Genomic DNA, 23,172 nt, shown 5'->3' on the forward strand with positions numbered 1-23,172 from the left:
TTTTATAGAGGGTGGTTGGGCATAATTATAATATTTCGATTTGTCTCATATTAAAAATCAATATTTTAATCTAAAATATTTTAATTAGTGATTTAAATCAAATAAAATTGATGAGTTAATTAATTAATCAAATCGAATTATTATATTTGATATTTAAGTAGGTTGAAGCATCTGATAAATATATTATTATCAATTTTATGTAAGTATTTTGATCAATGATTTATATTAAATGAATGATAACACGAGAACTAAAATACATTATAATGTGCATAAATTATACGAATCAATTAATTCTCCTCAAGTGGCGATTGTTTTGTTTCCGTATCTGAAATAATTCTCCTCAAGATCACAATCACAAGCTCTGTAAAGTCTCTGCATAAAATCCTGATGAATCCTTTGTTGCAGCTCTCAATTCTTCCAAGTTTTTCCACCAAGAGTTTCCTATTCATCCCCCACCGCACTCTTTGGATTGGCAGTCTCTCTCTCTCTCTCTCTCTCTCTCTCTTCTTTCTGTGGCCTTGCTTCAATTACAGATCTGTTTGTATCTCTTCTTTTCTAGCAATCAGAGTTTCTCTCTCTCTCTCTCTCATTCATTAATTATATATATATATATATAATAAATATATATATTTCTGTCAGTTTCTGTGGCGTTGATTCAATCCCAAATTCTGTGTTATAAAAATAGTAATAAACAAATAATAAAAGGAGAGGACAGACTGCTCTGTACATTATCTCCTGACGAATGATCCAAAAAAAAAACACATATTTTTCTTAGGTATATATATATATATATATATTCGTGAAACGATGACGAGCAAATATTCTTATTTGCCGGCCCCCTTTCTTGTTTCTTATTTTGTTGGTGCAGTGGCTTTGAACTCTGCCGTCAGAAACCCACTAAAACGGCTCCGTCTGCACTCTCACTCTGTTCTCCTCCTCTGACCCTCGAGATTTTCAGGTGGTAATCCGATCGGATCGGACGGAATCCAACTTTTCTTTATCGTTTTCGGATGGCTTATCTCATCAAATCATTTTTTGTTTTGGGGGTAAGAGTTGGCTTTTTCGACTGGATTTCAGGGATAGGAGGTGAGGGATCTCCATCGGGAATGGCACCGAAGCCGTTGGATTACGAGTCGCTGAACGAGAACGTGAAGAAGGTCGCGTATGCTGTGAGAGGCGAGCTTTATCTGCGCGCTTCGGAGCTGCAAAAGGAAGGGAAGAAGGTTTTGTTTTCTTCCGCTTCACCATGTTTGATTTTGCGGCATCAGGGTTTAGGTTGTACATTGCTGATTGTGCTTTTATTAAGAATCGTGTTTCGGAAAGAGAGAATGATCCTTGTGTTGTCGAATGCCTTGATATTGAACATATCTAGTTTTAGAATTGATGTCAGTATTGAAGAATTTTACTGCTTTAGGTTCTTATTATTTCTTTGGCGTATCCTGTGTAAGATCAAGATTTATAATGAAAAAAAAATCAAGTTGCAATTTACTCTCAAAAAGTATGTTGCAATTTGGGGTTAGTCTTCTTGGAAAGTCTTTAACCGGTAAAAATTGAAATGCATGAGAATCTTGTTTACATAATTTTGTTATGAATTTGAATTTTTCTGTTATTTGCAGATTATTTTTACAAATGTTGGGAATCCTCATGCTCTAGGACAGAAGCCACTAACATTCCCCCGTCAGGTTATTTGTCTTCCCTGTCTTCACTATCCTTTTTCAATAAACTAGTTGATGCATCATTATCAATTTCTTTCTTCTTTAATGTTTTATTCTACTTTTATATTTGTTTGAGAAACTTATAGACAGTGTAAAGTTCATAGGTCTCGTTAGGTGACATATTTGTTTCAATATGGAGCAAATTTTCCTGCTCGGACTTCATGAAGCTTCTTTTTTTTTTTTAGATATCGCTTCTGGTTGTGTAATTTTGACATTATGTGGTACATTCTTTTGCAGGTGATAGCATTATGCCAGGCTCCATTTTTGTTGGATGATCCTAATGTTGGGCTTCTCTTCCCAGCAGATGCCATTGATAGAGCTAAACATTATCTTTCGTTGACCTCGGGTGGTTTAGGTACTCTATTGGTTACCTGCTTCAAGATGGCAACTTGGTCAAACCTGTTTTCTGTAGAGTTCATGCTTCTCATTTATCAGGCTTGGAGATCTTAAATTTTCACTTTTGTTCACTGGCGGTTGACCTTAAGATGGCAATTAGATGAAATATCTCTCCATACTTGTTCATGCTTTTCATTAATGGGCTTTTGAGACATTGATCAATAATAAGTGCAAAGTCTGCTACTTCTGGTTCAACCAATAGTCCATCTTTGTTTTTGTCTAGTTTTATCACATATGACTTTAAATTGATAATATCAATTCATTCGAAGACCCACTTTGGTCTTTTACTTTTAATGATAAATCTTGATTGTCTCTATTCTATGTATTTCTTATTCCTAACTGTTTCAGTGTTACTTTATTAATATCTTTTCCATGTGTTTCTGTTTGCTTATCTTTTTTGCCTGTGGAAGTATGGCTCCATAATCACTCAAGTGTTGCATCTACTTGTTGCTTTTTACCATTTCAGTTAATCTACGATTAGGTTTTGGTATCCAAATGTGGGGCATATAATTTGGAGTTACATAATGACTGGATTGGCTGCATTAGCATATAAATACATCATACTGGCATTTAACAAAATGAAACCTGATGTTTTCAATGTGTTGCACCATTTTAGGATGCATATTGTTCCCAATGGTGCAGCAGTTCAGGACAAATTTGCCTTCGGATATATAACCCGTAATTATTCTTCGGTGTCCACGCACTTCAAGATCCATTAAACATTAGATCTAGAAAACTATATAATTAGACACATACGATATGATGTGATTTTGGTCATTTAATATTTTTTTTCCAAATAAACCAGCAATGAAGCTATATTTGTTTTACCAGATTATCTGATCTTAATCATATGTCAGAAAGGAAAATTGTTAATCCTACGACCCAGAGTCCCCATATTTATAGTTCATGCTAGTATACTAGGCCTAGTCCAAGCTCATGTAAAATGTGATGATGCAATGTTGCAACATTTTTTTTGTATTTTACCAGGTTAATCAAAATTTTTAATTCTCAAGTGCAGTGTTTGGTGTTCATAATCTTTCAGTTTCATTTCTTAGATTTGATTCTTTTATTAGCTATTATTATGCAATAAATCCAAGAGAATGATATGCTTTGGTTTTCTTGACAAGAATCATCAATTTTCTTTGAGCTATCAGGTGCCTATAGTGATTCCCGAGGTCTTCCTGGAATCAGGAAAGAAATTGCTGAGTTTATTGGACGGCGTGATGGGTACCCTAGGTAACAAGATTATGACCAAGCTGACTGATTATATTCTAACAAAGGAACATAGTAACTAAATTTTAGTAAGGATATTAATCTTGTATCTCACTAATTGCAGTGACCCAGAGCTAATATATCTCACTGATGGAGCTAGCAAAGGTGTGATGCAGATTTTAAATACTATAATCAGAAATGAGAACGATGGTGTAAGATTTTTCTTGAGAATATAAACATATACCCAAACAAAACTCAAAGGAAAGAAACCATGATACATAATGTTAGCCATTATTGATTTCTCTAATTTGCAGTTTTCTTCTTCTAAGATTGTCGGGATTAAACACTTGTAACTTGACAGATTTTGGTTCCAGTTCCACAATACCCTCTTTATTCAGCTACAATATCCTTGTATGGTGGATCTCTTGTTCCATATTATTTAGAAGAAGAGGCCAATTGGGGTCTTGATATCAATCACATTCGCCAATCTGTAGCAGCTGCTCGGATGAAAGGAATTTGTGTAAGCTAGTGTTGTTTTCAATTTTACATTTATGTTTTTCTTGAAGTAATTTTCAAGAACCTAGCTTTTTGTTGATGTTGGTGACAACCAAATCAAAGTTCCAACTTCCCACTACTTGTCAGCATTGCATCTTTTACTACTAACATCTACAAGTATCAATATGTTGTTATAGTATTGTTTAAAAAACAAATTCTTGGTCACTGTTCAACTTTTCATTTATGTTTTATTGCAGTTAATAACATTCCAGCCTCTGAATTAATTTCTTCATATGATATTACTCTTCACTCTTTTATGTCATTTGTACTATAATCAGATAACAACTTGCATGTTATCTGTATGGAAATAGCAACATTGTGACCCTTCCATGCATCTTCATTGCACCTTTAAAGCAATCAAGTGTTTAACCATTCTAAAAAGATATAAATATGAAAATTTTTAGCTTCTCAAAATTCTCTGTGCGGCATAACCATGTACGCCATCGCTATCCAATTCCTAGTATTTTATATTAATCAAGTACAGTTAAACTATGTACTTTCCTCCCAAGTCCCACTAGGCTTGAATCAAACGACAAAAGTTGAAATTTTTTGTCTGTATATATATGTTTTTGGCTTTGGAGAAGTTCTCATCAATATCCTATCTGTTATGGTGCTTGCTTTTCCTTGATTACAATTAAAAACATATTTTGTGTTTTATTTTTATCGACTTCAGCTGGAGGCTCTGCACCTTAGCTAGCATAACAAATAATGTTGTTGTGGACACAGGTTCGAGCTCTAGTTATCATAAACCCAGGAAATCCCACTGGCCAATGTCTGAGTGAGGCCAATTTAAGAGAATTGTTGAAATTTTGTTTTCAAGAAAACATAGTCCTACTTGCTGATGAAGTTTATCAACAAAACATATATCAGGATGAACGACCCTTCATAAGTGCAAGAAAAGTAAGGAAGTGGAAATGTGTTTTCATTGCTAAAATTCTTGTATGATTTGTCATGACTGGTATTTTGATCTAGAATCTACTCAATACTTCCAGATATTGTTGGACATGGGGCCACCTATTAGTACGGAGGTCCAACTTGTGTCTTTCCACACTGTGTCAAAAGGATATTGGGGAGAATGTGGTCAGCGTGGAGGATACTTTGAAATGACTAACCTACCTGCTAAGGTGCATTTTTTCAAATTTTTTAACTGGTGTTTTATACTCTATTACATCTTAGTGATGCATTGCATGTTTATCCTTCTGTTATGATCACCGAACACTAGAAGATGCATGAAATAAAATACCTTTTGTACATTTTTACAAAGTCCAAAGAAAAATCGTTTGTCCTAGTGCTTGATGTGATCTGCTCATCCGTGCCTATAAATGTCTGATGGAAATTTGAATATGATCAGTACCTGAATGATGTCCTATACCAACTAGATGTTGACAAATTTATGTCTGCGCTAAAAATAAGATGATATCTCTATGCTAATCAGTTCCAGAATTATCAGAATAGTTTTATCAGCATGTTTTCATTAATAACACTTGACATGATTAAGAGCTTTTATCCGATCATGGGTAATTCTTTTTGGTGCATCACAGAGGAATCAGATATGCCAATGTTCAAATTTTCATAAACGAATGCAAGTTTGTCCATAAAGCAACTAGATAGTAAAGCAAATTATTAATTTGTTAAGATGGGATGAGATACATCTACCACCAGCTCTAGAATTAATTAAAAAAACTTGTTAACAAATTGTGCAAAGGATTGATTTATATTCCTTAAGTTTACAAGTGAATTTTTAGGGATCTCATAAAGGAACCAGATTATGGTATTTGGAGCTATCAAGGTTAATGCAACCAACAATATCATAAAGCAGTCCTTCACAGTGCTTTCCTCATAACCAGATGCCCTATTCTAATGATACTGCTTGATTTTTAATATTATGCGTAACATTTAATTCTTTTACAGACTGTAGATGAGATCTACAAAGTTGCATCAGTGTCACTCAGTCCTAATGTTCCTGGACAGATCTTTGTAAGTTTATTTTTCTTGTTAACTTGGTTCAGGTTGCTCTTTAACTGTAACTGCTTGTTATATCATAATATGAAAAAGGTGATTTACTTTTCAGTTAGGGCTGATGGTTAACCCCCCCAAACCAGGAGATATCTCTTACTTGAGGTTTGCTGCAGAGAGGTACGAATAATTAGTAAGCAACTTCCAGGATCAGTGTCTTTCCTTTTCCAGATTTTAGTATGAGATATGCATTTTAAGATCTCGTTTTCAAATACATCAACGTATACAAAAAGTGATCACCAGTTACCTTCTGTGAAAACAAGATGATTAAAATAGCGAGGGGTGTTAGGAGTTTTGTGTAATCATCGGATACCTTTGAGATTAAAAGAAAAATTTTATAAGATAGTTGTGAGACCAATAATACTTTATGGATCTGAGTATTGAGCATTTAAGAAACAAAATATACAAAAAGTTTGTGTTACCGAGATAAAAATATTAAGATGGATGTGTAAAGTTATTAGGTATACGTTGAAAGAAAATTGTTTGAGATGGTATGAACATATATTTAGGATACCTATGGATGCAGTAGTTAAAAGAGATGAAATGATTAATGATACGAGGAGAGATAAAAGAAAACCTAAAAAGACCCTAATAAAAATCATAAATAAAAATTAAAGTACTCTAAGCTTTAACTAAATATATGATTTTTTACATATTTCAATGGGTTAAAATATTCATGTAACTGACTCCAAATAGTTGGGACTTATGACTTTGTTGTTATCGTCGTCATCGTATTTTCAAATGCATCAACATGTACCAATCAAGAATTGATGATGTGTATCATATTTAACCTAGTCCATACAAGCTTTATATATGTAGCTCTTTTGGTAAAAATGCATGTGACATCATTGATTATGTTATCTTCATGATGCAAATTAATGTTTTCCAATGTTACCTAAAATTATTGATGAAACCTATCACTTGTCTTGTCTAAATGCCTATGTACTATGAAGTCTTCATTTAGTTTCTGTTGTATAATGTTATGTACATTGTCTTGTACAAATGGTATAAGAACAACAATGAATGCTGTAGCAGCCCGAATATCTGTACTTCCATTGGAAAATCCTAGTAGCAAACTTGGTCCCCTGTATCAAGTTTGACATTATAGCTTTCCAAATGTGAAGAAAAATCATTTATGATAGTGTTGACCATTATTTATACTGATTTTTTAAATCTTGCTTATGTCAATTATGTGGACTAACTTCCCTATAATTTAGTTAGACTAAACATGGAAAAATCGAAGTTTGCAACTTTTTACTGAAAACCATCAGATTTGCTACCATACCACTATAACTAGATCAAGCTGTATGACCTCCTAATATGGAAAATAGGATTTTTTGGAACATCAAAGATCATGATCCTAGACAAACAGGTTAAACACTTGATTTACACATTCACTGTCTATGAATTCCCATGTATAATCCAACATCAACTAGTTTGCATTACATCAATAAGAAAGTATAGAAAAGAATAACCTAACAGTTTAGGCAGATAGACTAAAGAAAATGACATGTTTTGGAGTAATTGATTGGAATGACTGGGTCAATTTGGATTTAAATATATCAATTGCAGTTTTTCATTATCACACAGGTTGATGCTTTGCAATTGGAATTTATATCATGTGAATCTGTCATATGTCATTTGATGTGATATAGAATTGATGCTCAAATCACTGCCTGACCCACCTGTTTGGTTTGCAACACCTTGCCAGTTGATTTGTGTAATCAATTTTTTATGGGATTAATTTTATCTATTTTAATTAAAAATAAATGTTTTTAATGTCATAATTATTTATATAATTCTGTATTACAAATACTGAATGCACATCGTTTTTAGTTAACTGGACCTAGGCGTATAATAATATGTCATGCTGTTAAATTATGGTGCAGTAATGCAATCCTCGAGTCCTTGAAGAGAAGAGCCCATATAATGACTGATGGGTTTAATAGTTGCAGAAATGTTGTCTGCAACTTTACAGAAGGTAATACATGTGAATCATATTGTGTCAACATTAGTCAGCATGAATTATTGGCTACTAAAGTTGAGGCTGGTTTTAGGTGCCATGTATTCATTTCCACAAATACGCTTACCACCAAAAGCAATTGAAGCTGCTAAAAGGGCTGGCAAGGCTCCTGATGTTTTCTATTGCCTCAAGCTTGTGGAAGCTACAGGAATTTCAACAGTACCAGGCTCAGGTTTCGGCCAAAAAGAAGGGTACTTATGAGTTATTCTGTAAACTGCTTTTAGATTTTTTTTAATTCATCTTATCAGGTTTGTCGAATCTAAGTTCTCGAGATTGAAGTATATAATGATCTATAAATGAAGTATGATTCACATAAATGGGTATGCAACAATTTAAGGAAATCCATTCATTCTGGTTTTTTGACGCAAGAAAAATTCCATTGTCCTAATTGTGCTATGTAAATTGGTTATTTCGAGCAATACATACATAATTTGATAATAATTTTGATTTAGAAAGTTTATGCAAAGGAATCATGATCATTAAGGATTAAGACCTGAGTTTATAGAGCATAGATATTTCTCGAGGAAGAAATAATGGGCCCTGATTATCGCTTTTGTTTTGGGTTACATGAAAAACTTGAGACAAAATTTGCTGCTACTCGGCAAAGCTAGGAGTTGATCTTTAGAAGCTCTACTTAAAATGACGACAATTTCTTCAATCAAGTTCAGCTTAAATGTCTTGCAGTTCTATTGAAATATAGAAGTTCTTTTCATTGAATTTTTAAGTTTGAGATTTTGCTAACCTTTGAATGTGATGGAATAGGAATTTGATTTCCTTTTTTCTTGTGGAAGTTGAGACAGGCAAAGCCTGTCTGAAACAAAGGTCTCAAAACCTCAAAGAAGCTTATAATAATCAAGCCTTTGGTTCTTGACAGGGTTTTCCATCTAAGGACAACCATCTTGCCAGCAGAAGAAGAAATGCCAGCAATCATGGACAGTTTCAAGAAATTCAATGATGAGTTCATGGAACAATATGAAGATTACAGAGGTTACTCCCGGATGTAGATCGATTAAATGGAAGTTGAAGCATACTGAAACCGCAAGGAAAAGGAAGAATTCTCTCCGATTATGGAAGTTGCTTTGCTGTGTCATATCAGCATGAACCCTTACAGAATATTTCAGTCCACCTTGTAATTGTTCCAAGCAAAATTCATCAAGGAAAACCTGTTTCATGTAATTGATTAAGAGTCGGCTCAAGGACTTGGAGCATAGAAATATTACGTGAATCAATGACTTTTGTTATGTACATTAAAAAGCTTGTTTTGGAGGAAGCTGACCGAACCCGAACCAGATGACCCGAATCCGACCCCTTATCGCTCTCGGTTAATCCCACGGACTGCCGCCCGATCGGTATAATCTGAGCCGTAGGATTCAAGAAACAGAGCGTTTCGGCTGCCGTTACTTCGGGTCTCGGTTAATATCCTCACGCGCTTCTCGACGCCACCCGTCCGCTCTCGCCCTCTCTTCCCCCTCTTGGTGTACTCTCCAACGACAGATTCCCCATTTGCTTCCTTCTTTCTTGATCTATTCGCTGATTTATTATTGATTTGACTTGATTATCTCGTGTCGATTAGATCCGGCATCGAGGCGGTCGCGGGTCACGGATGCGATGGCGCTGGTGAGTTTTTGGAACGATGTAACCATTTTCGTTCCTGTAGTTGTATTTCTTTTATTGATCGGTCCTCTTCGTCCGAGAGTTAGGTCTCTTTATTCATTTGAAAGTGTGATTGGATTACCAGTCATGCTGTCACTTTTGTTTTGATTTGTCCGCAATTGTTATCTGGGGTTCGGAACATAAGAAGTCATCTTTGGGTTTTCGGCCGTGTTGGTGTTGTTGGATCTTTATCGGAACATGCTGTCTTTTGATATGCTCCCATCCTTGTGTAATTGTAATCTAACATGTGCTTGCAACAAATGGATCTATGTTATGATATCAATTTAGGTCAAAAAAGAGATTTAGCTGTTGGATCCACATGCTCCTGCTTCTATTTGCTGTTATAATGTCGTTCTCGCTGGACATTTTTATCTACATTCTATCCCTTTTCCGTACCTGTGGGGGTCCGGTTGATCTTGTAGAAATCCACTCATGTCGCTTCTCCTCTGGTTGTTCTAACCACTAAGGCTTGCTGACTTGTGGCATTTATGCTGTATGTTAATGGATAACAGTATTAATCGACTTAAATGACATTAGATAGTGACAAATTACCATTTGCTTGGGTCAATTGTTGTTTGACTTTTTCAGAGTTTGGCTCAACTATAGTAGTTTCACAGGGGTTGTCGGGGATTCGTGTTGACTCCGTATAGTTGGGATTAAGGGTTTGCTGTTTTTTATCATTAAGCCAAGAAAGAAAGGTGTGAGAACTCGGTGCTCAAGTGGTCGGGTGGACTGGGTAAGCGTTGCTAGTCGATAGTTCAGGAAGCTGATGTTAGTTGGTAATAGTGGCCTCGGCCATGCAGTTGGGAGCCATGAAAAAAGGGTTTTCAGAAAAATTGCTAATCAGCAAACTTTTTTCCTGCTATTTTAATTATAAGTAACTGGTAAAACTTAAGAGAATTTAATGTTATGTGGTTTTCTTGTCGCCTTGATATCTGCAGCTAGATTATGCAACACCAATAGCAATCAAAGCTATTAATGGCTCAAGGCATATTGAGATTCAAATACAAAGATCTCTTGGAGCCTAGAAGCAACTTCCCTATTAACCTCTACTTTTGACATCTCGTGTGGCTTCCTTCTATTTTCCTAGTTTGTTTGGGCCCTGGTTGTCTTAGTATGAAATAAAGTTTCTATTTTTTTTCTCTTTGTATAGTTCTTATCAGTTCGTGAGTCTGCAGACTGTGCACTTTACCATGTTTTGGCACAACTCTCCAAAGAGATTCATCTTCTTTGGTAAAATCTTTTGGTTTTACAGCTGCATGATGTTTCAGATTTTTGTTCCTCAGGTTCTGCATGCTGGCAACACAAACAAGAATGCATTTAAGACACTCATTGCAGCAGACTACAGCGGGGTCCAAGTTGAGTTAACCAAGAACTTTGAAATGGGTGTTTCGAATAAAACTTCGAGTTTCTCAAGACGAGAACCATATAGGAAAGGTAGGTAATGTTTCTATATGCAAATGTTTATTTTATTTTCATACCATAGTACAAGCTTGTGTAAGTTGTATATCTTTTGTAAAATCTGGAATTACTTTTGGTTTCAGGTGCCTGTACTGGAAATACCTGATGGTCCCACATTTTAGAGCATTGCTGTAGCTCGTTATGGTATGAAAGAACCACTTTGTTTTCAAGTTTTTAATTTATTATGGTTTGTTCACCATCAGTGATTATGAGTATTTCATACACATTATTCTTCCATTAAATATTCATATTTAAATAGTTTTAATGCACTAGAATTGTGATTTGTTTTTCACATGACCGATGCCACTAAAAAGTGCAAATTTCCATTTGACCAATAACAAAGGTGATGTGTACTTCTTTGCTCTTTTGGTCTCTTCAGTTACTCACTTGAAGGCTGATAACCCTCTTTATGGCAGTTCACATATGGATTATGTAAGTTATTTGCTGTCTTTTATCTTTTTTGGCCTCCTCTTACAGTTTACCTAATTGTTAATTCATGTTGTTGTCGGGCCCACATTGAACAGATAATTGATTTTGCCTCAATGGAAGTTGATGCAAATACTTCCCGCTGGCTTTATCCATGGCTTGGCCATATGCCTTACCTTGCTGTTGTGAGCGTGACACTTGTAATTGCATTATATAAGTTGTAGAAATTGTCTTTTAGGCTGAGGAATCTGCAATATCTTGTCTGAAGAGGAAACTTCATGTTCTGAACCCTCATCTTGCCGTGAACACGTTTCTTGTTGGCCATTCTGTTACTTTAGTTGAAAATATCATGACATGCAATTTATACCTCGGGTTCAGTCTGATCATGCTTAAGAGTTTTACCTCGGAGTTCCCTCATGTGGAGAGGTATTTCTGGACTATGGTTAATCAACCAAACTTCAGATAGGTGAGGCGTGGTCAAGCATGCAGACTCAGTTCCATCTGTTCCATCACAAAATAAGTCTCAAACTAAAGAGGCAGTTAAGCCAAAGGAAGTCAAGAAAGAACCAAAGCAGGAGGCTGTGAAACCCAAAGTACAGGAGGTTGTGGAAGAGGAAGAGGAGGCTCCCAAGCCCAATCCGAAAAATCCTCTAGACCTATTGCCACCTAGTAAGATGATATTGGATGAGTGGAAGAGGCTCTATTCGAATACAAAAGCTAACTTTCGTGAGCTTGCCATCAAAGGTATCTCTTCTAGCTTTGGATCCTGATTGAATTTGTTTTTCTGATGATCGTTAAGTTGTGATTGAATTGGGTTGTTGATTGAATTTGACAATGAAGGAGAACTAGATAGTATGATCACTGATGATAGATTTTGATTTTTTTTTAATGTGCATGATGTCTTTAGCTACTTAATTGGTAATTCACTGTTCATTTATTTTTATGATATAGGTAGCAATATCTGCTAAACCTAATTCATTGCAATTCTTGAAACAAGACATGCTTAAATATATGATGGATTTTGGTTTTAACAAGTATATAATAGTGTACTTTTTAACCTATTTGTGATATAGGTAGCACTCATGACAGAACATTTGTAGAGGATTTAAGAGCAGAGGTGTAGATTCTAGTGAGAATTGATAATGGATAAGAATTAATGCGGTGCAAAGTGATAGAAGAAGCCTAAGAAGACTTTATAACAAATAATAAACAGTGATGACTGTTTTTTATTCAAGGGTGGCAATAAAGTTTTTTTTTTTTCTGTGCATTTAATAAATGGTAGGAGAACCAATGACCTTTTCTATTGAATCTATTTCTAATAGTTGTATGAACCATATTCCATGTTCTAGCTTTATCTTGTAATGCAGTAAAAAACTTTTTGTTTTTGCATTATATTTCGGGTAGCTTTACTGACTCCTTTTATTATGGAGCATGACTCCAGGTTTCTGGGATATGTATGATCCTGAGGGTTACTCTCTTTGGTTCTGTGACTACAAGGTACAATGATGAGAACACTGTGTAATTCGTGACCCTGAACAAGGTCAGCGGCTTCCTGCAGCGCATGGACTTAGCTCGCAAATATGCATTTGGAAAGATGCTCGTGATTGGTTCTGACCCACCCTTCAAGGCGAAGGGGCTGTGGCTTTTCCATGGACTGGAGATTCCAAAGTTTGTGCTTGATAAGGTCTACGATATGGAGTTGTATGACTGGACCAAGGTTGACATTTCTGATGAAGCACAGAAAGAGAGGGTGAATACCATGATTGAGGACCAGGAGTCATTTGAAGGTGAGGCCCTACTAGATGCTAGACGCTTCAAGTAAATATTTTTGGAAGAGTCTGCATTAATTCATCAGATATCTCGACTTAGTGATGAAATTTTGTTGGAAACACTGATGATTTATGGGTTTTTCTGTTGGACAGTGTATATTAGTGATAACACCATATTCATCTCGAGTTTCACTAAGCGTATCGGTTATCATTTGTATGGAAGCTCTCTTTGAGACTAACTTGTATTTTATCAAGGCTATTACGGCTACCTCAGATCAGGAAATTACTGGTGAATGAAGTTGGTTATAGATCCCCATGTCTACACAGTAATTTCTTGGATTGCAGCTGTGTTACACATCTGGTGACTTCTGTGGGCACACGAAATCATTGCCTGATGGATAGTTGGGTGTCAATATTTTTCATTATACATGAGATCATCATATTTATCACTTTGCCAAGTCTGCATGTTGATAAGACTACATTCCAGCGACAGTATTAAGTGGTACAAAACTGTAGGAAATGGAGTTAAAGTGCAGTGTGCATATGAGGTTTCATGAGTAAATTGCACATCTTGCTGGGTATACAAATAAAAGCCTACAAGCCTAATGCACCAGGTATGTTAATCCAGTTAAGTTGCAGCTCCAGTTCACCGCTCTCCACATTTCTGAGCCTGAGAACAACATCTTGCACAATCATGTCAGCCTTCCAAACAATGGCACTCTCCTCAGCCAAGCAGTTCTGCCTGTTGGGAGTCAAAGTTTTGATTATGGTACCATTTGGGAGGCCAGAGAAGTTCATTTTGACTGCCTCCACAAATGGCTGGATATCGATCTCGGCGTCACCCATCTTATCATCTCTGCTGAATGTGTCCTTGTCATAAACTTGCTACAAGATCATATCAACCGCAGTTACAACAAGGCACAGATAATTATCTCAAGGTTTGCTCTTTGACTTTGATCTAATTTATGCAATAGGACTAGACAAGTCATCTTCTTGCCATCAACTAGTTTCTTGCACGACTTTAAGAAGTTGATCATAGTAGCTAACACTTTATATTGCATTATTTCATTGTAGTCAATTTGCTGCTACTTTTTCAAACTCGAGTTCATGCTTCTTGTTCAGTGCATTATCATGAGAAGCAGTTCATCAAGATTACCATTTTCTTGTAGCTGATATTGATAATAGTCTATCAACCTTCATGCTTCTTTTTAGCTGTCTGTATATTAGCAAAATGTTTGTCCAAAGCAACATTGAGCACTAGAATTATATTAATAAATGGCATCTTATTATGTGTAGGTTATGTTTTTGTTTGTGTATCCATTAAAGCAGACACATGTTAGGATATATTTTTTTTTCCTAATCTGTTCATAGCAAGCAAGCTCTTGATGTCCTCTATAGAGTTTAGCTAGCAGAGTAGAAAGATTATATAAGCAAAGACAGGCGCATACAAGTTTAATTGGTCGGAGAGGCTCCGAAACAGAAAGAGTGAGATCCTCATTCCAAACTGGATTAACATTGTGTTTCTTGACACTGGTCTTCAGTTTCTGCCCAACAAAATGATAGATAAAAATAACCATTTGGTAAAGCAAGAAATCATTGAATAATGTGAGATTAAATATCAATATGTGGACAATAAATTTAGCTAACGTTATAAAAATGGAACATAGGCGCCCTAAACTTCCCACCATCAAAAACTTATCTCTTAACATTATATAAATCAGGTTGGATGTAGATGAAGAGGCCATTATTATCTTGTCCAATGAAAAGACTTGTTCATGATTCTACCATGTATTTGAAAACTAGTACCGATTCTAATGCTATCTGGTGGGCATCATATCACAGAAAATTAGACATGCAACTAAAGAAGGAATTCTAGGAATAAGCCCTCGACAATAGGAGGAATATTAGTCCTGAAACATCCAAAGCTTACAGAGATATCTGAGATGAAGGAATGAATGTAACACAGGGATGACAGGCATGGGGAGAAGGGTTCTGATAGACCTGGCCGCCCATGCGCATGACCACGTATGGGTCGCTGCCTCGGGCATCGCGGTACGCAAGGTTCACCCCTCTCACCACCCGCACCCTGAGAAGCCCCATCATATGCTCCATCTCTCTCTCTCTCTCTCTCTTTTCTCTTTCAAGAAGAAGAAGACGAAGCGTCGGAGGAGGAGATGGATCGCGTACCACCACCCCCACCAAAGAAAAACAAAAGTCTTCCGAGGTAGAGTCGACGACTCCGCCTCTTTTTATGGGGCCCTCGTTAGAATTTGAACGCGGATTCTATGCATGAATGACCGTCCGTCCGTCTGACTCGAACACCGATGAGTGGCTGGGATCATAGGAGGGAATGGATGGACGGTGATGGAGGGAATTCTGAAAGACTTGTATGCGTAGGGTTTGCATGCCTGCATATCCGGCCTGGTTTTGTTAATAGCCGATGCCGACGTTGACTTGGTTTGCACCCGGTCAAAGACAATGCGGTCCGTTCGATCTCCCCGGAATCATGCAACGAGGTATGATTTCACTTTTCTGGCTGGCTCCAGTTAATTTCTTCTGTACATTTATATATTGATCGAGTAATAAGAAAATTTAGGTTTCGTTTTGGCATTTTTTGTGTAGCAATTAAGATGTAGAGACAACTAAAAACTATATTTTACATGCATCTATCTCCGAATAGTAACAAACAAGCAAATTTACAAATCAAATTTAATCTGTAATTTCTGTATGTATCGATCGATATATATTCCTTGTTTTAACTACATTTGTGGTTTGGTGTAGGATCCACGTGGAATCTAAATCTTGTTTTGGATTGCAATTCATGTTATTTGCCAACATCTCAGAATTGAACGTATACACTCAGGAATAAATATCAGGTTAGAAAATATTAATTATTTCGGATCCAAGTAACATTCCAATTGAGTTTTCGGCTTATCCATTAATGCACTCCTGGTAGATAACGAAAAGCATACATGTTTTATGTGTGTAGCATGTTTAATCCACAATGACTTAATTGCATGAAGAGGGTGATGATGGCTGTCTTTTTAAGCACCCCATTACCTAATTCATCTCCAATTGCCTTTCCCAGTGGCCATGCCAACAATGAATGGATCTCCACAACCAACACAGACATGAAAAATAAAATTAAAATAAATACAAGTGCCATAGTGCTTACTACTAGCTCAAATATCCAATTTGATCTCCTCTCAAATGACAGCAATACAGCTATATCAACCATAGTACACGCACAAGATTCCAATCTCTCTTTGAACCAAAAGTCACGAGTAGAAAACAATGGACATCTCTGAAAAGCTGAGTTAGAGGAGTCTAGCTGTGGGAGAGGTGACAGTGGCTGCCATTATTATGTGCATTGAACTGTTCTTTAGCTCTTGAGGGATCTTCTTCTTTCACCATTAATTATCACTATGCTTTCATGGTGGCATTGTTTGAGTGGTAACTCATTTGTTTAGGCACATGGTCTTCACAAATCATGCATGATGGACAGGCTCCACTTTTAAGGAGCTACACTAGTCTTTGATGCCCATGAAAGGCCCTCTTCATCACTCTTTTTTACAATACAAAACCAATCTTTATAATGTTTAGGTATTATGTATTTATGCAATTATGTTAGGTTAATAGGTTGAAGCAAAAAAACACAGCCCAACACAAGTATCTCAACTTGTGGACATGCATGGCTTAATATACCATAATGCAGAGGATACCTTTGGAATTGGTCTGGTTATGCAAAACCAGTAGTTTTATTCAAGCTGATCCCAAGTCACTTGTATTACATAGTTAATGTTCCACGATTATATGTATGTGGCATGCATTGATAGGTCACAACTAATTGTTTGTATGTATCATATTAGTATCATCTCCTTTTTCAAAAAGTGTTCAAGAATATATTTAGTAACATACAAGGAATGTCTTACAGTCTTATCAAGCATAGAGATTGTTTTGAGGAAAGAGATAAATTATCCTTTTTTTAAGGCCATAAAAGAATGATTTTACCGTGATGTTAGGATCCTCCCTCCTGTCCTAGCATTTATGAGATTGGCATATCTTTGATAGCATATCTCAGCATTTATATAGGCTTGTGTGGAGTGCCAACTGGGTGAGTTTTGTTGGTAGATTGGTAGCAGAGGACTTGCTGACTCCCCTCTCCCAGCCTGACAGGAACAAATCAAGTCCATCTCCTCTGTAAACAGCCTATTTGGAGGCAAGGAAGAAAGAGGGAAAAAAAGGGGTAAGTTATACATTTCAATGAAAATTAATGATCCAGCTTGAATCACAAACAAAAAAGAATATAGTGGTCCAAATCTGATCTCTCAGCTCATGTCTCTCATGGTCCTCCTCACCTCATACACTATCTTAACTCTACACTCCAGTGCGTCAGAATGAACAGGCATAAAATGATGGTGTTAATTCATTTATGCTGACAGATTACTAAACTTTGGCTGAGAAAAATACAGAAAGAATTGTGTCAAGTTATTATATCATTAAAATTACAAATAAACTGAAGTACTAAAGAAAGGGGCAAAAAAAGATTCCTCCTTGCTCACGGGTATTTTTCTGGGTACCAGCTGTGCGGGATACGTACCCAACCCGGCGAATCTGACGGGGATCGGATTCGGACCGCCAGTCAACAATAATTAGGTGGGGCCCGGGACCGGGCCCAGAGACACGGACAAGAAGTCGGAATCAGCGTGGGCAGAGGGAAGAAGAGAGAGAGAGAGAGAGGTGGGCGGTCAATGCGGGGGGTGGAGCGAGGAGGGTTGTTTAGGTTGAGGATGTCGCATGTAGAGGGCGCAGCGCCCCGCGATTCGTGCGCCCTCGCTTTCCCTTCGTCCCTCTTCCCCTTTCTTCTTCCTTGGTTGACTGCTCCGTCTCGGTTTGAGCCACGCACACCAGAGTTTGGTGGCCACTGTGTGTTGTTTCTGCGAGTGATGAGAGCTTAAGCCTCTCTCTCTCTCTGCTCCCTTTTGCTTTCTTTATGCCTCACGAGGCACCGCCCCACTGCCACGGCACGTGCGCACGTGAGTCCCCCTGATATTATACTGCCCTGCGGCCAGGGGCTCGCCGTGGATGCCGACCCTGAGCTGCACATTTGCCCCTGCTTTCGCGTACTAACACCATCCTCCACCCCCCCCCCCTCTGTCCCACCACCGAAACAGAGCTCAATGTAACAGCTGACATCTGCAGGCTGCAACAGCCAAGGTTGCTTAGGTAGTGCCAATTTTGTTCTCTCTCTTCTTTTTTGCAGATTTCTTTTCTTTTGGTTCCTCTTGCAGAGGAGACTGACGACAAGATTAACCGGGGGGAGGGGGGTTCTGCCAGCTGCAGTCACCTTGATCCTTGAGGAAATGTGCCAACCAGTCGACATATTGTTTGGCAGAATGCAAAATGTGGCCAGCATTTCTTGTTCGAAGATGCTACCGAGAGACTATTTAATGGTCTCCCTGTTGCCTCTTTACTGTCTACTCACGTGCACTGTAAGGCGGAGATCTGATCATTTGTGGTGGCTGAATCTGGTATCGGATTGTATGACCAGGGTAATTCGAGCTGTTATGCTGGAATTCTGTGCGGCGGTGGAAGTTTGATCCGTCCGCCATCCATGTTTCCTTGGATTGCGGGATGGCCATGGGTTGTGGACAAAGTGGAGCGGGAACGAACCATGCATGCAGGTTCATGGCGAGCGTGAGCTGGGCAACTGTTGGTATCCCTCTCTCATCTCGTCACCTGAACAAGCAACAGTGTTGTCAACTGCGCTCGAGGGTAGGTCTGTAATAGGAGTTAAAAAGTAACCCGAGGTTAAAAGAGACAGGACCAGCATGCCACATGACAAAGCAGCAAGGGAAAGAAGCTCACCCGTATCCTCCTCAACGTTGAACTGTTTTCTACTCCTCCCAAAAGTAAATAGCCAGACACCAACAGCTCCAAAATCCCTCACTCACTCTCTCTCTCTCACTCTCTGCTCTTTTGTTAACAAACTTGGTCAGGCCACTGCGAAAGGTAGGAAAGCTGAGGTGGGGATGTGAGACCTCCTGCTGCAAAGAGAGAGTTGGAGAGAGACCAGAGAGAAAGAAAGCCGAGGGGCCCTGCCACTCCTCTTTACTTACCCAACCTTGGTGTGGGGTTTGGTTGCACTGTTGATCGAAGGTGTGATAGCATCATCGGAGCAAGTTCAAGGAGGGTGAAAGGGAAAAATAAGTATATATCAAACAAAGAGTGAGATAGAGATAGAGATAGAGATAGAAGGAAGAAAGAGATGGTGGGCTCAGGAGTGGGAGGAGATAGTAGAAGCAAGGAGGCCGTGGGCATGTTGGCTCTCCACGAGGCCCTCAGGAACGTCTGCCTCAACTCGGATTGGACTTACTCCGTCTTCTGGACCATCCGACCTCGCCCGTATCCCCTCCGCTCTCTGTCCTCTCTTCTTCGATTCATCATCATCATCATCTCTTGGCTCCCCCTTCCCCCGACTCCTATTTCTTGAACTGTTTGTGATGTGTGGTTTGCTGCTGTAGGAGGTGTAGAGGAGGAAATGGCTGCAAGGTTGGGGACGACAATGGCAACCTGTGAGTCGTGTTCTTCACTCCACACCACCTCGTGTTGCTCTTTTGCTCGGCAGATGGAATAAATAATTTAATTTAATTTAATTTTTTTTTTTTTTTTTGTCTGATTCCCTTCTATTTGATTGCTTCCTTTGGCCTGCAGGATGTTGATGTGGGAGGATGGGTTCTGTAGGACAAGAGTGGATGATATCGATGGAGAAGACCAAGTGAGAAAGGCCTTCAGCAAGATGTCCATTCAGCTGTATAATTATGGAGAAGGGTGGGTACTGGGTAGGTGTTGTTATTATTTTCACAGAAAGGGACACTATAATTATTATCTTTCTCTTCATTTTGCCTGTGGTGTAATCCTTTGCCCAAATTTGTTTCTTTAGCCAGTACAAGTTAGTGCTAGTCTTTGTGTCCTCTATTTTGTTGTCATTGGTCTGGAAAAGGTAAAGAGCAGGAGGAGCAAAGGGAAATTAGGACGGGAAAGAGGGGAGTTGTTTTGCAACTTTTGCTTTTTTCACTTCTTCTTCTTCTTCTTCTTCTTCTTCTTCTTCTTCATCTTCTCTCTAGCTCTAGCTCAGGCTTCAACCTTAATATGGTTTGATTGATTTGATTCGAACAGGCTGATGGGTAAGGTTGCTTCTGATAAGTGTCACAAATGGGTCTTCAAGGAACCTTCTGAATGCGAACCCAACATCGCCAACTACTGGCAGAGCTCCTTTGATGCTGTATGTACCCCTTGCCCCTGTGCCACTGTTTTGCTTTTTTTGTTTCTTCCCTCCTTTTGTTGAGCGAGTGAAAGAAAGAGGTCCTGTAACACTAGTAGTGGATTCATATGCTAGCTTCTCTGTTCACTGCAGCTTCCTCCTGAATGGAATGATCAGTTTGCTTCTGGCATTCAGGCAAAACCCACACTCCCATTTCCACTCTTTTTTAATCCTGTTTTATTCACCTTCCGTTGCTGGTGCTGAGGTGAGTGATTCTGATGTATTGATGTTCTGATGTATTGATGTTCTGTGCACAGACTATAGCTGTGATTCAAGCTGGCCATGGGCTGCTACAGCTGGGTTCCTGCAACATTGTGAGTGGCAATGTTCTTCTTTCTGTTTGTGGACCAAGATGAACAGTCCCCAAGTGCTTCATATTGACATGCTCCTCCTCCATCCGTTTGTATGGATGTGTATCAGATACCTGAAGACCTGCATTTTGTGTTGAGGATGAGACACATGTTTGAGTCACTGGGTTACCAATCTGGCTTCTTCCTTTCCCAGCTGTTTTCCTCTTCCAGGAACAGCTCTCCATCACCATCTGCCCCGGTGAAGCAGATCCCAGCTCGGCCTCCGCCGCCGGTCTTCAACTGGAGCCACCCTCCACTCGCTTCCCCTGCTTACCACCCTTCGGCTCAAATGGGACTACCCAGCAACAAAGACGACACCCAGCTGTACCTCCTCCCTCCCTCCTCCGAAGCACAGATGGATGAGATGATGCCGGAGCAGGAATCCGACCTGAAATGGCCCAATGGACTGTCCTTCTTCACTGCTTTAACGGGAAGAACAGATGATGCCAAGCTACTGTTTGGTGCCGAGATGTTGGGACACCAACCACCACCTCATCAGCATCCTCTCATGACGGCTCGGAAGAATCTGACTGCAAGCTCTCCGGTCAGCATCTGTGGCAATGCGGATGAGTCGAAGGCCATCGAGGCTTCTGGCTTGCCGGGCCAGGGAAATATAGGCGATAGCGGCGCAGCACTCAGTGCCAGTAACACCGAGGATCTCTTGAGTTTGGAAAGTCATTCCGGCAAGGCTAGGAAGATGGAGAACAGCAAGTTCAAGAGGAGCTTCACATTACCCGCAAGAATGACTACCTCTTCTTCGTCGTCTTCGTTGGACCATCATCACGCATCAACACCACAGCCCATGGATTACAGGGGCTCGGAGGCCGGGATCTACCAAGACATCATGGAAACCTTCTTGGACTAATCCGAGATCAGGCCTAGTGTCTGTGGGAGGAGGTTGTAAGACAAGGGTTTGAACTAGTGATCATGTGGCTTACTCTCCTCTCAGTGGCTGGCTCTACTCCATCCTTGCTCCTACCGGTCTGCCTTCAACTGCTTGTTCACCTGTATCGATATGCTGCGGATGATCTTCTGAAGGATTTTGTTTGCAGTAGTTTTAGAGTGATTTAGATGGACTTTAGGATTGGATTGCAAATATAACTCTGCTAATGTTGTGCTCGGTTTCTTGGTGAGAATGAGAAATGTGTCTAGTTAATTAGCAAGAGTATGTTGTCTTGCTCTTTTTGTTTGGAAAATAAAGCAGCTGAGTCCTCCTCTTTCATATTTCCATGATTTAACTGCAAACAAGAAGCAGAAGGCTCATACTGAATTAGATGACAGATGATGGCCACCATATATGCAACTTCTTTTGCTTCTGACATCTTTGCTCTTGTTGGAGAATATAAAAGGATGTTGAAGTAAACACCCCTTTTGCAAAGATCACAAGTATAGTGAGTTTTGCTATGTCTAACAAGTGCTTAGAAGATTGGTTTATGCATGTTAGTCTTTTTTGCTCTGACTATTTATTCAAGTTCATTTGATGTGTAATGTATGATGTACAGCTTGGTCCACAACTAATATTGACCAGATCTTTGAGGATTCATCAATGGACTTAGTTTAGAATCTGTCAGCTGGTGCTTAGATAATTGGCTTTCACAGTTCTCTATGCTGGGTTGCATATTTTGTATGTTTTAATAGGCATTTGCTGTGAGCAGTATATGATGTTATTATATGGGTAACTATGATTAATATTCCGGTTCATATATTTAAAAAAAATAGTATTGGGGTTCCTATGCTTATGAAAGTAAAATATTTAACCTTAATTCTTCTTACGTCGTTAATTTTATCGACAGAAAAAAAAAGTATATGTTATCACGTACAAAAACGATACGAATGAAAAAGGATAAAAATATAATTTTATTATATTTTAAATTATTAATTTTATATAAATTTCTCGTCATGATCGATTTCCTCTTCTCCTCCTTGCCCGTCGCTCGTCGCACCTAATGTTACTCTTGCTCGCTCGTCACACCTCCTTTTGTCATCGTTCGCCACTTCTTGATCAAAAGTAAAGAGATCGGTGGCCAATTGCTCCTGGTCCTCCTCAATATCATCATTTTCATATTTATAATCTTTTTTGTTGAGGCTCTCATCATCCATCCTTATGATCACTCTCGGAAGTAAGGGTCAAGATGATCTCTGAAGACCTACTTGTAGAGGAGGAAGTTTGGCCAAAGGTGGAGGGCATGGTCGGGGTGGAGGTGGGTGAGGAGCTTGTGCTTGACATGGAGGTGTTGTGGATCTTGACTGAGACATCTCGCCAATACCAGCA

The 23,172-nt window shown here is 38.7% G+C and overlaps 3 protein-coding genes and 1 pseudogene across 4 annotated transcripts; 3 read left to right on the top strand and 1 right to left on the bottom strand.

The window, feature by feature from the left end:
* The first annotated feature begins 798 nt into the window (after positions 1-798).
* On the top strand, positions 799-9,162 carry LOC135619520 (glutamate--glyoxylate aminotransferase 2-like). The gene is made up of 14 exons (XM_065121619.1): positions 799-958; positions 1,078-1,223; positions 1,617-1,682; positions 1,953-2,070; positions 3,266-3,347; positions 3,448-3,535; positions 3,685-3,843; positions 4,605-4,778; positions 4,871-5,002; positions 5,790-5,855; positions 5,950-6,014; positions 7,784-7,875; positions 7,952-8,108; positions 8,792-9,162. The coding sequence occupies exons 2-14, from the start codon at positions 1,107-1,109 to the stop codon at positions 8,919-8,921; spliced, it is 1,446 nt and encodes a 481-aa protein (XP_064977691.1). The 5' UTR covers positions 799-958; positions 1,078-1,106; the 3' UTR covers positions 8,922-9,162.
* Positions 9,163-9,255: 93 nt separating this feature from the next.
* LOC103994682 (elongation factor 1-gamma 2-like) lies at positions 9,256-14,521 on the top strand (annotated as a pseudogene).
* On the bottom strand, positions 13,629-15,545 carry LOC135619522 (protein C2-DOMAIN ABA-RELATED 3-like). The gene is made up of 3 exons (XM_065121622.1): positions 15,228-15,545; positions 14,675-14,770; positions 13,629-14,111 (listed from the first exon to the last, which is right to left on the bottom strand). Exons 1-3 carry the CDS (start codon positions 15,336-15,338, stop codon positions 13,821-13,823), a joined length of 498 nt encoding a protein of 165 aa, XP_064977694.1. The 5' UTR covers positions 15,339-15,545; the 3' UTR covers positions 13,629-13,820.
* Positions 15,546-18,517: 2,972 nt separating this feature from the next.
* Positions 18,518-22,122, top strand: LOC135619521 (protein RICE SALT SENSITIVE 3-like). Of its 2 annotated transcripts, XM_065121621.1 has the most exons (8): positions 18,518-19,138; positions 19,226-19,631; positions 19,751-19,801; positions 19,941-20,057; positions 20,406-20,511; positions 20,644-20,685; positions 20,808-20,864; positions 20,971-22,122. In XM_065121621.1, exons 2-8 carry the CDS (start codon positions 19,495-19,497, stop codon positions 21,763-21,765), a joined length of 1,305 nt encoding a protein of 434 aa, XP_064977693.1. In that variant the 5' UTR covers positions 18,518-19,138; positions 19,226-19,494; the 3' UTR covers positions 21,766-22,122. The 2 variants fall into 2 exon arrangements, with proteins under 2 accessions (XP_064977693.1, XP_064977692.1); XM_065121620.1 differs by having other exon boundaries at positions 18,518-19,631.
* The last annotated feature ends 1,050 nt before the right edge of the window (positions 22,123-23,172 follow it).

This window comes from Musa acuminata, chromosome BXJ2-8 (assembly GCF_036884655.1).
Source record: "Musa acuminata AAA Group cultivar baxijiao chromosome BXJ2-8, Cavendish_Baxijiao_AAA, whole genome shotgun sequence".
NCBI classification, from domain to species: domain Eukaryota; kingdom Viridiplantae; phylum Streptophyta; class Magnoliopsida; order Zingiberales; family Musaceae; genus Musa; species Musa acuminata.